The sequence below is a fragment of the Columba livia genome, chromosome 20, assembly GCF_036013475.1.
Source record: "Columba livia isolate bColLiv1 breed racing homer chromosome 20, bColLiv1.pat.W.v2, whole genome shotgun sequence".
Lineage (NCBI taxonomy): Eukaryota > Metazoa > Chordata > Aves > Columbiformes > Columbidae > Columba > Columba livia.
This window is the reverse complement of record NC_088621.1, coordinates 5,981,825-5,996,885: the sequence shown is the minus strand read 5'-3', so window position 1 is coordinate 5,996,885 and position 15,061 is coordinate 5,981,825. Positions and strand designations below refer to the sequence as shown.

The window sequence follows — 15,061 nt, the reverse complement described above, 5'->3', positions numbered from 1 at the left end:
GTTTGGGACTGGTTTTGGCACTGCACAAACATGGCTTAACGTTAGCCTAAGACCCAAATGCCAATTCCCTTGGTTAGCCATGCAGCCAAGAGACACTGCCTAGCAATTTAGCTAATACCAGGTTAGGGTTAAATCAGCTTGTGAAACACATGCCCACAACCACAAACACACAGATCACATCCATCCATACACTAATTAGGCTTATTAGGGAAGGAAAAAGCAGAGACATACAGAGATTTATCACGAAAAGATTCACTTATACTTGTGAGGGATCAGGAGAAGACAGGACATTTGATGCAACAGCACTCCAAGAGCATTCTGGGGGGAGGGAAAAAAAGGAAAAAAACAACCAAAAAACCCCATCACAAACAACAACCAAAAAAACTCCAAACACGAAACCACAAACCAACCATCATTCAGATTTTTTTAATGTTCTCCCCATCTAGTAACTCAGCGGGGACAGTGCTGGCCCACACAGCCCCAGGCACAGACATGATCACTTTGTTAGATCACACTCCACAGCCCCACAAATTTACTTAAGGCTTGATAAAAATATATTAAGTAAAAGCCTAGTACCATGTCAACTAACAGCTCTACAGCCAAAGCGGGTCACTAAATGGAGCCCATTAATGCCAACTGCAAGGCAACTCTTTTTCTAAAACCAAGTTTAGTCCTCCTGCCACGTACACTCATCTCTGACATTAATGAGAAACAAAGGGTTACAGTAAGTGGCCTGAAAGACAGTAGAGACAGAGGAATTTAACTCCAACCACTGTGAGATACCACAGATAGCATAATTTTCTGCAATGCGCTAACACAATTAAAAATCCCAGTTTCTCAGTGGCAGCTCTTGCAATGCAGGGCAAAGGCTGCAAAGGTCACTGCTCAGGGCTCACTGAGCTCCCAGCAACTCCAGCTTAAACCATTTCCCTCATCCCCTGCCTCCCCAGCGTGAAAGCAGACTCCCTGCTAAGCAAGCAAACTGCTCTTCAGATGGCAGAGATGCTAAAGCACATCTGACCTCCGTGAACATCAACACCACTAAGGGTTAGACTGTTTCCAGCTCATTAGCTCATGAAGTGCTGGAAACGTGTTTAGTGTATGCTTTAATAAGATTATGGCAGCTTAAAAAATACGTATCTTGGACAAATAAGGATTTGTTGCATTGGGGTTCATCCAGCTGCCTCCTACCTCTATTATTCAGAGCTCGACTCAGAACTGAACGTGCACCTAAACCAGGCTCACTACGAGCCAAACCTTAAACCAAATCAAAACAAATCCACTGTAGGGCTGAAAAACACTCAACTATGTTCATTGGTGTAGTCTTGCTCAGGTTATGTGGTGCAAATATATCTAAACTGCTTCTTACCCCTGTGGACAAGTCAACAGGGTGTCAGGGATCTGTGTGCTGCGCTCCATCCCTTGGGAACAACTCCCAGACCGATAGTGACATTCATCACTTTCAGTGCCTGGCTGCCACCAGTGTTAAGACCACAGCACCGAGCTCCTCTCCCTGCCGCAGTCTCCTTGCTGAGCGATTCTCTCACTGCAGCTCCTGCCCAGCTCACTCCCCAGAGCTGAAGCAATGTGTAATTACTCATATTCTGGAGCTTGACCCTGTTGATGCTAAAATACCTCCTCATGAGCAGCTGCAGCATGGGGACGATGACATCGAGTGCTTCCCTCTTGACCTAACTGCAATTAAAATGTCACTGATATTAAACCATGACACACTCTGAAGAATATACAAATGGGATGACACGGGGCTATGGCCTGCAGCCCTGGGTTTCGCACTGAAATTGAGTAGGGTTGGGAACCGGGTGGAAAAAACATCTTCTTGAAAGAGAGCCCGAATCAATTACAGAGCAGTGGGACACTTTACATTCTTAAAACAACTTTTTGGTTGTCTTTGTAGACAGAAAAAGCACGGACCAAATATATCCGCTGACCATGGGGACTCTACAGCGCACAGTAACATCCATTTTATAGCAGGAAAAACCTGCTGGAAGTTGGTACAGTTGGTACAATAGCACTGGGTATATTCACTTATAATTTTCAGACTCAGCACTGGGAGCTCAGTGATCCAAAGTGTTACCAGCACAAATGATCAAAGCTTTGCAGAGATAAGCATAGCTCCAATTATTTCGCATCAGTTGAAGCTCAAGAAGATGCTGCTTACCAAGCTGTCCAGCCCTCCTCCCAGGAGGTCCACAGCACCCATCTGCATGGAGGACACTTGAGGAACATTCACTGGGGGTCCCAGGTCCAGGTTCAGAAGGTCACCCAGAAGGTCGCCCTGCGATGGGATGACCTGCGGCTGCTCCAGGTTTGTGGTGGCCGTTGTGCCCACGGGGCTGTCGCCTGCATCAGTGCTGTGGGTGGGAGGAACAAGAAGCAGAAGAGAGAAACATTAGTCACACAGAGAAACATTAGTCACCTTTGGTCTCCAGCTTCAGATTCCCAGCATGGGAAACGCAGCAAGAGGTGGTTGCGCATGGTTTTCAGTTCAGAGAAGGGAATCTTCAAGGTTTGGTATCGGCCCACCTTCAGAACCACAGACCCCTCCCTAAAAGAGTGAGCCGTGAGTACTACATGGACTACAGCAATGAAAATCATTATTTCCTCGTTCAGAAGAAATCCGTGGACATTATTTTCAGCCAGTTGGGCCTAGAGGACACGTAAACATGAAAAAAATCCAGATTTCCTCAGAGACCTGACACTGATATAACCCTTGAGCCCCTGCTCTAACCATTGTAAATTCAACCACCCCCCACAGGTCTGGATTAAACACCTTCTACTGACCAGCACCAAGCTCTAGAATGCTTTCCTAATTAAAGACCTCAATCTAAAATAGATACCTGCCTTCTACCAGTAATTCCCCTTTCTCTGAGTTAACAGACATGCTAGTTACTAGCCTGGAAATGCTCATTATACAGCTTCCAAATTATCTCATCATAAGCAGCCCAGCTACCTTTTATACTCACTTGCCACTGCATTTTACAACCTAAGTGTGTGTGGGGGGGAAGCAAGACTGACTGTAGCTCCTGGAGATTTCATTAAAATGTATTTATTCTTCAAATCCAGAGACACTAATATTTTAGATAACTAAAAACCTATTTTGTGTTCTGCTGCCAGCAGTAACTGACAAAATCATTTCCAGCTCATGTTACTGCAGCTGCAGCCAACAGGTAATTGCACACAAATGCCAAGGGAATTAGCGTCCTGACAAGGTGTTTAACACTGGGGCTCTTTTGTGAGGATTGCAGCTTCTGATTTTGGATAGCCATGATCCTCCTCCTCATCCTTATTCAGTTACTGAAGGCTTTAGCAACAGTATAAGCTGCTCCCAACTTCAGTGCCAAGAGGAAAAGATGTAGCATAAGGACTGCAGAATGAATTAGTTACCAGGCAGTGACAGAAAGGGTTCAAAGCTTCTTTGCATTTAAAAGCTTTAGACCCCTAATAGCACTAATATTAGTTGTCCTTTCTGCTTCTGCCTTTAACAGGGAGACTTCTGAGTGTGCTGAACAGCTACCTAAAACATTTTTGAAGAGCAAGTGGTTACTGTGATCCACTCCCACCCCCAACCCGAGCACAGGGAAGAACAGCATGTATGAGCAGAGGCACATTACGAGCCGGTAGTGAACACACTTGGTTCGTTCCCAGCATATAATCCCTTTAACACTACACCTCTTCAACACTTACTCATCCTTCTTCTGATGGAGATAAAGTGATCCTTCAAGGTCTTGCGTAACTGCAGTTGCCCCAAAGCCCAACAAGAATTTAGGAAAGGACAAAGCTAAGTCAGTTTGTGTTAAAAAACAAAACATCAAGCCTTCTATTTCCGGTACAGAATGGGCCTCTTTAAAGATATTTGCAAGCAACACCACATTTTCTTTGAAAGAAAAAAAAAATTAAGAATGTGAGCTATAAAGGGCAAAAAGACTTGATATAAGCTTTCTTCTCCCTCATAGTCTTGGGCAGTGACTAGCAGCTGGGTTTGCCCACGTGAGCTGGTGATGTGGCCCTCCTATGAGTCAAGCCTCCCGCAGTTCCCAGATGTTGGGTCTCACAAGGGATGCACAGCTTCAACCAAAACCAGAAATCTCCTTCCACCACCTGTGCAGGAATGGGGACACCTGCCAGAGTCTCTTCCTCTCCCAGGAGCCCTGGAAACATCACCCCAAATTCCCCAGCTGCATCATAGCTGAGCAGGGGTGGTGGGAGCCGCCGCATGAGGAAATACTGCCAAGCAATAAGGAGATTTCTCCCCACCTTTAGGATTCATCTGCAACTCTATGACACTTGGGCTCATAGAGGAGGAACATCTCACCATCTGTGAGCTGTTCAATGGGTCTGCCATCCGCTGAGATCTGAAAGGAACCTGTCCTATGCTGCTTTGAATGAAAATGAAATGAATCAAAATGCAATGTAGTATATTCTGCCAGCTATAGCTAACTCCCAGGTTTATACCCAGAAAGGCACCACTCAACCAGCTACTTCTGCCCATCTGCTCAAGGCAACACTATCTTGACTCTCTTAAGCCATATTCATTGGGGACCTCTCCCCACTGCCACCTTTCCACCTCTATCTCACTGTGCAACCTGAAGGAAAACCTCATTCTCTAGCAGGTGGGTCAGCCACCAGAATGGTCATTAATGGAATGCAGAAGTAATGAAGTTAGCTCCAAATAGCTAGGTCAGGAGTTTATCTTCCACTGGACACCCTTAACTTGCCTTAAACTAACAGATTTTCATATATATTTTTACGCACATTCAGCACCAGAAAGGGGCAAACCCATTTCTTCGTAATCAGTAAAATGATACTGGGTGCACAAATTCAGGCTCCCCACAATCACACTCGTGCAGAGCTGCTCACTGTGACTCTCAGGGCTTAAAAGTGGCAATTTGCGATGCTGTGACACGAGACAAGGAGGCTTTGGCATCAGCTTGTAAGGTTTTACTGTCCTTTTCCTAAAACTAAAGCAGAAAACCACAATAATCAGGCCTCTTTTATGAGGTGAGCTCACATTGGAGAAGCTTGGTGTGCCATTAAGTAACATCCCCATTTTCTTAATTCACCAAACAGGCTAGAGCACAGTGTCAGTACACAGCATGCTCTGCTGAGCACCCTTTGGACCTTGCGCCAGCTCTGGCTTCCTCAGCTCGCTGCTGCTGATGGAGGCCTGAAGGTTTTATGTGGAAGCAATGGGTAATTTAGCAGCAAACACCACCAGGGCAATGCACAATGCTGCTGTTGTCAGAAAAAGTTTGAGGTCAGCAGACTCTCTGAGCATTAGCTATGAGAGTGAAGCCACATATGCAGTATATGAAAGATGGCAGTAAAAAAGCCAACTCCATGCAAAACCCAAATTCCTTGAGCTGACTAAAACCCCCTAAAATGTTCGTTTCTGGAGTGACTATCCCCATCCCACCTCATTTTGCTATGGAGGCAAATCTTCGACTAGGAGAGGTAGGTAAGGAATGCAGCCGCTGCTTTTCTTGTCTGACTGATGGACTTGTGCTTGCTGGTCCTGGGTCAATGCAACTTGACTTAATTTCATAGGCAGGAAGAAAACAACTCTGTTTCCTAAAGCTAGTCATTACAGAAATAGCTTTAGTTGCTAAGAATAGCAGAGAAGTGGTGTCAGAAAACAGAAAAGGAGCAGCATCGCACACTGATTTATCAGTGCAACAGCGAAAAATAGCACTCCAAATGTCACTTTGGGAATATTATTAAGGGATAAGCCTGGATATTCTGCCTCCTGCTGTAAAGCACACTTATGTTTGTAATTAATACCATTAGTGCAAATAGCACTGCTTACCTGAATGAGGAACCACGGGAACAGGCTCAACAGCAACCGCCGCAGCCCAGGACTCCTGCACTGCCTGCTCTGGCAAATCTGACCCACTGCCAGGACTGTGATCACAGGAAAGCACTGAAGCTCCAGACAATAAGCCAAAGCATTTCACCCTCCTCTGCCCCAAAGGTGAGACAGAACTATGACAATACAGCCATCTTCTTTTAACTCCAAACAGTTTTCAGTGATGGGGCTTAGATGCCTTTTACACTCACCTTCCTTTATAGGCACCAAAGGAGAAAGGCAGTTTCACCAGTTTCACCCATTTCATATTCCAACAGCAAAGGATCCCCGTACTAGCCTGTTCCAGGAAACCAGTATTATTCTACACAACTGAGGCTGGTAAAACTGTGCTGTTGCTGAAGCAAAAGCTCTTACAAAATCAAAGTAGCACATCCTTCCGAAAGATTCTTGTTTTTACCAGTTGTCTTCCTCCTGGAATAACGCCCTTGCACCAGTCTCCAAAGCTCCTGCTTTTTTGTTCAGACTCTCATATCAAGAGGGCTTATAGCCCATGTCTTCTTAAAAAACATCACAGCTCGTCCTCACACAAGAATGTTGATACTTCCTCCGTCTTCTGACCCAGGAACTCAGAAACTACACACCCAGGATTAAATTCTACAGTGAAATGACCTGCAAGCCCCTACACAGTCAATTAAAAAATCCCACTACAGTGTTACAAAAGATCTTTGCACCTTTTGGACTCTTTGCTAGAAAGAAACAGCCAATCCTGCCCATTTTCACCAGGGCTGCCTCAGCTTACCTCCCATGGTGAATTGGCAAGTGTTTGCGGTGGATCCCATGGCTCCCCTCCACAAAAGCGTTGGGTGGTTTGTGGTACACAGAAGCCAGAGACCCAATGTGGCAGATCAACTCATCTAGCAGAGTCGGTTCAATCAGATCGGTCTCTTCAGAAATAAGCGGCTTTTCTGAGAGCACCACTTCTTTGGCAGTCACTGGATCCGTGGAAAGAAGGCGCCAGTAGATGTAGCCACGATCCCGCAGGTCGGGGTTGTCAGAATCCTGAGACAAAGCAATACTTCAGTCATGGGTTTGAAGGGGATTAACGCCTGTAACCACTTTCTTTTTCTAGCAGTGATTCTGTTAGATTAAAAAAACCCAACCACCCCGTAGCGACAGTCACACCAATTTCAGAATGATGTTATGAACTGCTTGTTGTGATGAACACACCAAAATGAAAAACAAGAACCAAAGTACTAATGCCTAGCTCCTGCTCAGCTGGTCAGGGAGTAAAAAGCCCAGGATTTACATCCCACAATTGCCCCAGCCCACAGAGCTATCAACTGCTTTCCAAACTCTCCTGCCATGTAACAGTAAGTATTAGGACAACTCCAAGGGGGTGTAGAAACGAACGTGAGTTGAAATTACTATCGCATACTAAGAGTAGACATGCAATGCTGCATATTGTAATAGAATGAGCCAAGATTCCTGGAAACATATGACTTACCCAAGGGCACCACTGAACAAAAAAACCCTGCAGAGCTACAGAATGGATCTTAATAAGCCATACTGTTCATACCAAACGAGATCAATCTTATCCTGCCTTTTAGTTTTCTAATAAAGTATGGAAAGATGCTAATGATACACAGTTAGGATACGTCATCAGTTCTCCAGCTGTCAATAATACCCTTGTTTTACTGCAGATACTTCTGCCTCTGCGTGAAGTGCTAATTAGTTCTCTCCTTTTCCAACAGTTCTGCCCAGAGCAGCGAAGTGAGTGGTGATAGTTCGCTGCTAATGTTCTAGGGAGAGGGAGGTGGTGTGGTTTTACGTTGCAGTGCAACATGTTTGAACTGTTCATGAAAACAAGAGCTGGGATTTTTAATCCCCACATCAGGAGAACAACAGGGTAAATGTTTCTGAGGTTTTTTTTTCCCATAAAATTTTGGCAACATATTATACATCTCATTAGCCTTCCTCCTTGGCATTTATTTTCCTTTTTGTGATCTCATTCACACTGCGGCTGACCTGCTATAACCTGCCCCTCTGCTCTGCCTCAAGACATTCTCAGCCACACAGCAAAACCTCTATTTGTAATGAGACTGAGCATGCTAAACTCATTTTGGTCATAAGGACCTAGATACAACGTCTGGGTCAACTGATAGATTTGTCTGCAGTGCCATTTTTCAGCTTGATGGTGGAGTCATGGACTTTTTATACCCTTCACCCTTAACAATTCCTACAAGACTCTCTGCATCCTGCCTGCAGCAGCCAGTTCAGGATCAGGCCTGGCTTCTGCAAGGGCACACACGAAAGACCACATGCTCCTACCTACTTGCAGACACATACAGACTCAAGACTGACCAACTCTTCTCACAGCCACATAAACAGACTTCAAGCTTTAATAAATCTACTGGAAGAAGAGGCTCAGATCTTCCCTTTCCACATTTCTCCCATTTCTTCGCTCTCCAGGGTCTGCCATGCAAACTTGTGGTGCATACCAATGAACCCACGCCAGCTTAGTTACCCACCATGCCAGACAATCTGGAGATTTAGAGCCTTTGTGTCATCCTTTAGGTTACGGGCTTGCCAGGGACCTTCATTGCTGCTACACATCTGTGTCCCTTCCATCCCCAGCTGCTCCATTGCTATTTTTACCAGAGCTGGCAGGATTAAGCTGGCTCCTACTACAGTCACACCTGCAGTTTGCTGTGCAGACATTCCCTAAGAGACACTCAAAGTGCAACAATACCTGAGCTGGGGAAAGAAACACACGTGTAATTACTCTCCCACTCAAGTAAAAAACAGTATCTCCACCTAGAAATGAGACCTTCAAGCATAAGGCTTTTTAGCATTTTACAGCCAGTTATCCTACATTGACTTACTACTCATATAAAATACAAGAAGCCAGACTGAATCAACATTTGTGACAAACAGAGAAAAAACAGACGCCTATTATATTCCTTGGGTGCCATTAAGTGTTTTGTGACTCAGCATAGTGGGTTTTAACACTTAGTACTTTTCTTCTGTTGGCTTAGACAAATGATCCAGCATGCCCTTGCCCCACTCTTCTCCAAAGAGAGGCTGAGAAACTGACTAGTAGCAAGTTTTGAAGCAGGAAAAGCAGGCCACAGATTTCTCACCCCTGACCAATGCAACAACCCCAAAAGGATGAACAGAAGTTCTAACTACTAAGAAGTCCAGAGCCATGTTTTCTTGCAGCAAAGAGGACCAAATGTCCAGCAGATTATTTGACTGAAGGTTTTATGCTCAGAAATAAAAATCACAGCCCATTCAGTAGAGCTGGGAGACTATTTTCATCACCTGGCACAGCAAGTCTGGAAAGGAGCTGCTCTTTTTGGACTATGCCATCGCACATTTGCCCCAGTCACTACAGCCAGAGAGTGTAGGAGGATCAGCTGAGGACTCGGCCACTTCTACCACCAGGACATCTCCACTTCTGTCCTCCAGAACTACAGCCCTCTGTCTGGCAGCTCAAGCCCAGTCCCGCCTGCAGCGATGTGAGCTCGTAACTCAGCACCTCATGCATTATGAATCCGGGATCTTAACCCACTGCTACAGCCTCCAGCAAAGCTGCCACATTGGTTGGCAGCATCGAGGTACAAATGATAAATACCCAAACCTCGGTTCTTTCTTTTTCATAGCACTGCTTAAGCTTCACTGTTCACAGAACAAAGTCTCTACCAGGCTCTTTCCCTCTGTCACAGTTCCACGTGTTTTAACTGTAAGCCACCTCCAAGGAGAAAGCATTTTGGTTTCTGCATAACTCCAACCTGCCCTTAGCTTTTAATTTGGTCGGAGAATGGGGAAAGAATTAGGATGAAGCAAGAACTAAGAAGGAGAGAGCAAATGCCAGATGGCACAGTAACAGGCACAGGTCAGCTCTTAAATGGAGTCAAATCCCTCCTCTTTGGGACAGAGAGGAACATGCTTGGATCCTCTCTGCTGCACAGCTGGTTACCCTGGCAGATGGGAGACACCACACACAGGCCAGCACTGTCTGGAGGGCTCTGGTTCACTGGGTGGCTTGGCTTACCTGTGTGGCCAGGCTGAGGACCTGCTGAACCAGCTCCTGTGTTTCAGAAGGCTTTTTTAAGAACAGCTTCACTATAGCAGTCAGCAGGGTGAGCTGCACCTAAGAAAGGAACACAGTACAGATTAGAAAATTCAGCCATGCTTTAGCAACTTCTCCCAAGTCTCGACATCCTTTTCTGATACAAAATTCAAGCCTATGCTTTTTAACAGCATTACACTATTCTTTGCCAGAGAAACCCAGTACAATGAGACTCAGACTCTCGCCTGTTTCAAAACACTTTTGCAACAAGACCCTGATCAGCACACTGAAATTTATGTCACAATTTCATGCATCTTATCACTATTCTTCAGTGTGTTCTGGTCTCTAGTAGGGCTATACCCTAAGAAGTACGCAACATACAGAAATCCTTCCTGTCTTGTTTTATTCTTCTGAGAAGTCTGGGAGATACAGACAATAGAGCAACTCTACAGACTCCCAAGAAATTTATTTTAGCCAAATACTGAAGTTTTCATTGTGATGTATTTTCTGACCACTGCAATAATATTTACCATCCATCCCATACATACACTGCGTGAAACACTCCAGATAAGATGCACAAGTTTACCTGAGTACTTTCATCATGGAAGCCCTCCAAAAAGCTCTCCAACAGCTCATCTGCATTGTCAATTCTTTCTGCATATTCACCCACTATCCAGATCATGGCAGCTCTGGCATCTGGTTCATCCAGGGAATCGAGGTTCTCACACAGGGTGGCAATGATGCTTTCATACCTAGTTTGTCAGAGCACAAGTGGATTACTGAGGTGAATTCAACTTGTGTTACTCCATCTCTGTCCACATCACGCTGCAGAGAATCCTGGACTGAATCACAATGTCTAGTATTTCTACACAGCAAGCAGCATTTTCACTCAACTACAGAAAATATAGCTAGGCTGCTCTTTTCTCATGCTGCACACTAAGATCTCACAGGGTCCTCAAGAGCTTTGTAATTTTGTTAATCAGCAAGACCACCTAGATGCGGAATTCAAGACAAAGCTGCCTCCCTCTCTGTTTTGCTAAAGGGAACATTTGATCCAATAGTTCAAACCACGACTCTTTCAGATCCTGCAGCCCCACTGGCATGTTCAGACTGGCAAGTCTAAACCGGATATTACACTTCCCCAAAGACTTTGCTGTAAAACAGACAATACCCCACACTAATTATTTAGCTTCCCGTATTCCCATGCACAGCCGTCCCTGTCATAAGCAGGCAATCTATCTTGTATCTGGCAGCAGAAATTGCCAGAGAGGCCTGCCTGTGTCCCATGTTACTTTTAGGTGATCATGAGGTCTCTGAAAGACATTGCTGGTGTGCTGTAGCTGAGGAGACAAAGCCTTATTGCAGAAACAACTTAAAAGAGGCCGAGCATGGCTCAAACCAGAGAGAATGCTCCATGGAGAAAACCAGCAGTATGGGAGCCACGAACTTTCTTGGCCTCATATAAAAGCCTTCTAGAGGAGACGAGCAAAACCAGAAGAGCTTGATGCTGTAAACTTGACCAAGTTTTCCTTCTGGCATTCTCTACAAGAGTTTTTAATAGCTTTTGATTAAGGCATCAATATGGAGCACTGGAGAAGGAAAAGCTTTCAGTTCAAGCTAATAATGTCAGGCTGATACCTCATCTAGAGCTGACATCTGAATCCTGCTGTACTGGGAGCTAGAATCAGAACAGACACTGCTTTCCAAAAAACAGACATCTTTGCTTCAGAGCCCTGGTACGCTACACCAAGTGAGGTTTACGTTGCTCTGTTCTGACACTAGCAGACAAGGGCTTCCAAACGCTTTGTACTACTTTCACATACTTGTTGGGGTACTTGCGGAAGATGTCCCTGATGACAACAATGGCCTCCTGGACCACATAGTTGACCTTGGTCTGGATGAGGTCCAGCAGTGTGCTCACGCAGCGCTCTGCGGATTGCTGGAGAGAAGAATAATACAATTAAAACAAGCTGAAGAAACGCCCCTTCCAGCCCACAGCACACACTGATGAACGAGGCACGCATATGAGAAAGGAGAAAAACAAAAGGACAACAGCTACCAACTCAATATGTGTGCCCAGCAAAAACCTACAGGCTGACAAGTGCTTGTGTATTACAATCAAGGTACCAGTTGACTCCAGCTCCTGCAATAAATAACAGCTGAAGCAAACATGCCAGGAGATACCTGCATCACCACATGAGACATTAAGAGCATTGCTGCTTATAACACCCTTTCGCTGGCTTGCAGCTGAAACAGGACACAGAATGAGCCCCTCAAACTTGCCCGAGCTGTGGCAACCAGGTCTGGGGGAGTTTGCCAGGGGCTGCTGGGGCAGAATGAAGGCAGGGGAAAAACATCTCATCAATCCCACTGCAAGAACAGCAGGAAAAAGCAGCTCACACTGTCAACAGGTTCAGTATTTTTGGAGTGAGGTCACTAGAAACATGGGAAGATACAGCTATAAACAGAAATCCAGCTGTTGCCAAGGCAGGTTTCACACTCATTAGTTCAAAATTCCCCACCACAGGCACTGTAAGATAACAAAGACCGGACACTGGCAGTCAGAGGCAAAGAGTTCAGGGAGGTTTATTCCCAAATAGCCCAGTAAGGCAGGACAACACAGAAACAACCAACTCCAGCACCAGAGAGTCTCAAATAAGGACAGCGATTTGGCTCTTAGCATAGCATATATGAAGCCTCATTACACAGCTGGTGATTAATGTGAGAAGCAGACTGCTCACGACACTGCCTGGGCAGTCACCATCAGAACATTCAGAAAGCATTCAGGATGGAGACAAACATCACAGGGCACAAACAATAGCAACATAGGTAGATTTTTCAATTCAACCGAGGTAATAGTCTCCTTCACTCTCAGAGCACTTGAAGGCTGGGCAGGAGGAGGGATGAAATGGCATTTAAGTCACAGGAATCAGTTTTTTGAGAATGGGCAAAAATCTCAAGGACAAACCTCAAGACTTGTAGAGCTAAATTTAAACAAGCAGAGACTAAAACCTCTTGATTTCTTGCTCTCACAACTTGAGCTGTGGTATCTCACATACAGCCCACAAGCACCAACAGTGGCAGCGCTGGCGTGGGGATCAGCCGAGAGAGGAGACACTATAAACCAGAATTCGCTCTGTTTTTGCAAACTGGCACTCAGGGCCACAAGACTTTCCCCTGAAATTAACACCAAACAGAAAAAAATCCAATATAATTGGCATTAGAGTAAGGAGAGGTATTGTATAAAATTATATGGTTGATTATATGATTGACACCTCTCCCTCTTGAACGTGGCTTTACAGGTACTACGGCACTATGGAGGCGGTGAAGAGGCAATGTGACCATGTTCTGCTCTGATCTCTTCTCCTGCTTAAGAAGAGATTTGGAGTCTGTAACCTGGAAGACTCTTCCATTTCATGGAGATCAACTATGGCCACAGTTCAACGACTGGCACTGCTCACCGTGGGACTCCCACGCAAAGTCCTTGCAAGGCAGATGCTTTGGAGCCTGCAGTTTTGTCTCTTACCAGTTTCTCAACAACTTTCACTAGTTATTTTAAAAAGTGGCCTTAAGGGGCACTTGGGGTGAATCTGTCCTAAGCCAAGGCTACTCTACAGAACCTACAGCATCAATCACTGTTCGCAACAAGCAGTCCAGCCCTGCCAGAGCCTACAACTAGCAAAGCTTTAAGAGCCACAGAATTCAAGGGAAAGAAAATGAAGGCTTATTTTTCTTTTCTTTACACATTTTGAAGCGTGTATTTTCCAATAAGATCACAACATCCACTTTGAAACATGCAGTATTGATTTTTAGCCCAAGAGTCGCTTGGAAAGGAAGCAGTCGTATGGGCACATGCACAGTAGAGCAAAATTTCCCTGTAACAAAACTTCCCTGCAACAAAATACATTTCAGCTCCCGACATCCCTTGTAAACACACTCCTGTTTGAAAGTGGACATCCCTGGGGACTGTAGTGCTCTGCAGACGGATGAAAGAACGCCCCAAGCAGAACAGCTCTCAAGTTGGCATGAGAAAGGACAACCAACCAATGTCAAACCTGTTTTGTTTATCTGCAGAAACCAAATGAAAGCCCACAAGATTATTGAAGTAGCACACACCAGGCTCACAGCCTCAATGATTTCTAAGAACCAGGCTGCTAACAGAATTGTCTGGAACTGAGACAAATCTGCCTTTAATATGTTTCCTTCTGCTTTTCCTTCGCTCCAGAGGAATCACTGTTCTTACCGCATCCACTTCATTTCCTTTTCCAATAGGAGTGGGGCTTTGTTTCCTTACAATCAAAGCATCAGAGGACCCTTCATCTAGTGCTGCCCGTGGAGTAAAGTGATGCACAAGCCACAAACACCTTCACCTCATGCTGTCAAGTCTAGCTACACCACACAGTTTGCTGTAGACACACCCAAAGCTAACACTGAGCCTAGCTAGTCTATCCATGCAAAATTATGTTGTTCTGGCATCCCCCAAAGCAATATGACTACTTCAGCCTGGGCAAAATCCATCAGCCTTGCTATTCAGCATGGGTATTGCTTTCATTTCCAAAATGAGCGTTTCCTCTGCTGTCAGCACTGCGCACTGCTGCGCAGCAAAGGTAACGCCACACTCACTCTATGGCACACGGCACAGCAGTCGAATTTATTTACTCTCTTACTCTTCTAGGAGAGACAATTAGACAAAAGGTAAGATCCTTGAAGGCAGAGCTGAGGTTCCCCATGAACACCCATTCATCAACAGGTCCTGCCGGCTGTGCCCTATGTCAAAAAGCAGATTTTTAAGCCTTGGGAACTTGGACACTGATGGGTGAGAAAATGCTCTTCCATTAGTCATAATTCACAGTGCAAACAGCCTCTAGTAAACACAGATGCACTGGGGACTGGGATTAACCTAGAGATGAGGATGCTGGAATGAGTTGTTCTATATTTGCCCTCTTTAAATCTGGCTCTTGTCAGAGGAGTAAATAGACCTCATCTTTAGCAGCAGTGTCTTCAAAGGAGACCTAAAAACCAAGGTTAACACTGCTTATTGAGACACACACACAATTACACAGAGGGTCACTGCAAATTTGCTGGCACATTATTATTAGTCCCTTGCACATCAAATGTGACTGTCAGGATACTAGGGATGGGAAGAGTGTAGGGGATGTGAGTAG

The 15,061-nt window shown here is 45.1% G+C and overlaps 1 protein-coding gene across 6 annotated transcripts in view; it reads right to left on the bottom strand.

Annotated features, from left to right (window-relative positions):
• AP2B1 (adaptor related protein complex 2 subunit beta 1) overlaps positions 1 to 15,061 on the bottom strand; it is a 74,825-nt gene that overhangs the window by 34,492 nt on the left and 25,272 nt on the right. For all 6 annotated transcript variants that reach the window (XM_065036446.1, XM_065036449.1, XM_065036444.1 and 3 more), the window contains exons 10-14: positions 11,720 to 11,835; positions 10,483 to 10,648; positions 9,879 to 9,977; positions 6,624 to 6,883; positions 2,180 to 2,372 (exon numbers count right to left, since the gene is read on the bottom strand). In XM_065036446.1, the coding sequence (XP_064892518.1) occupies positions 2,180 to 2,372; positions 6,624 to 6,883; positions 9,879 to 9,977; positions 10,483 to 10,648; positions 11,720 to 11,835 (834 nt within the window). The remainder of the gene's footprint in view (positions 1 to 2,179; positions 2,373 to 6,623; positions 6,884 to 9,878; positions 9,978 to 10,482; positions 10,649 to 11,719; positions 11,836 to 15,061) is intronic.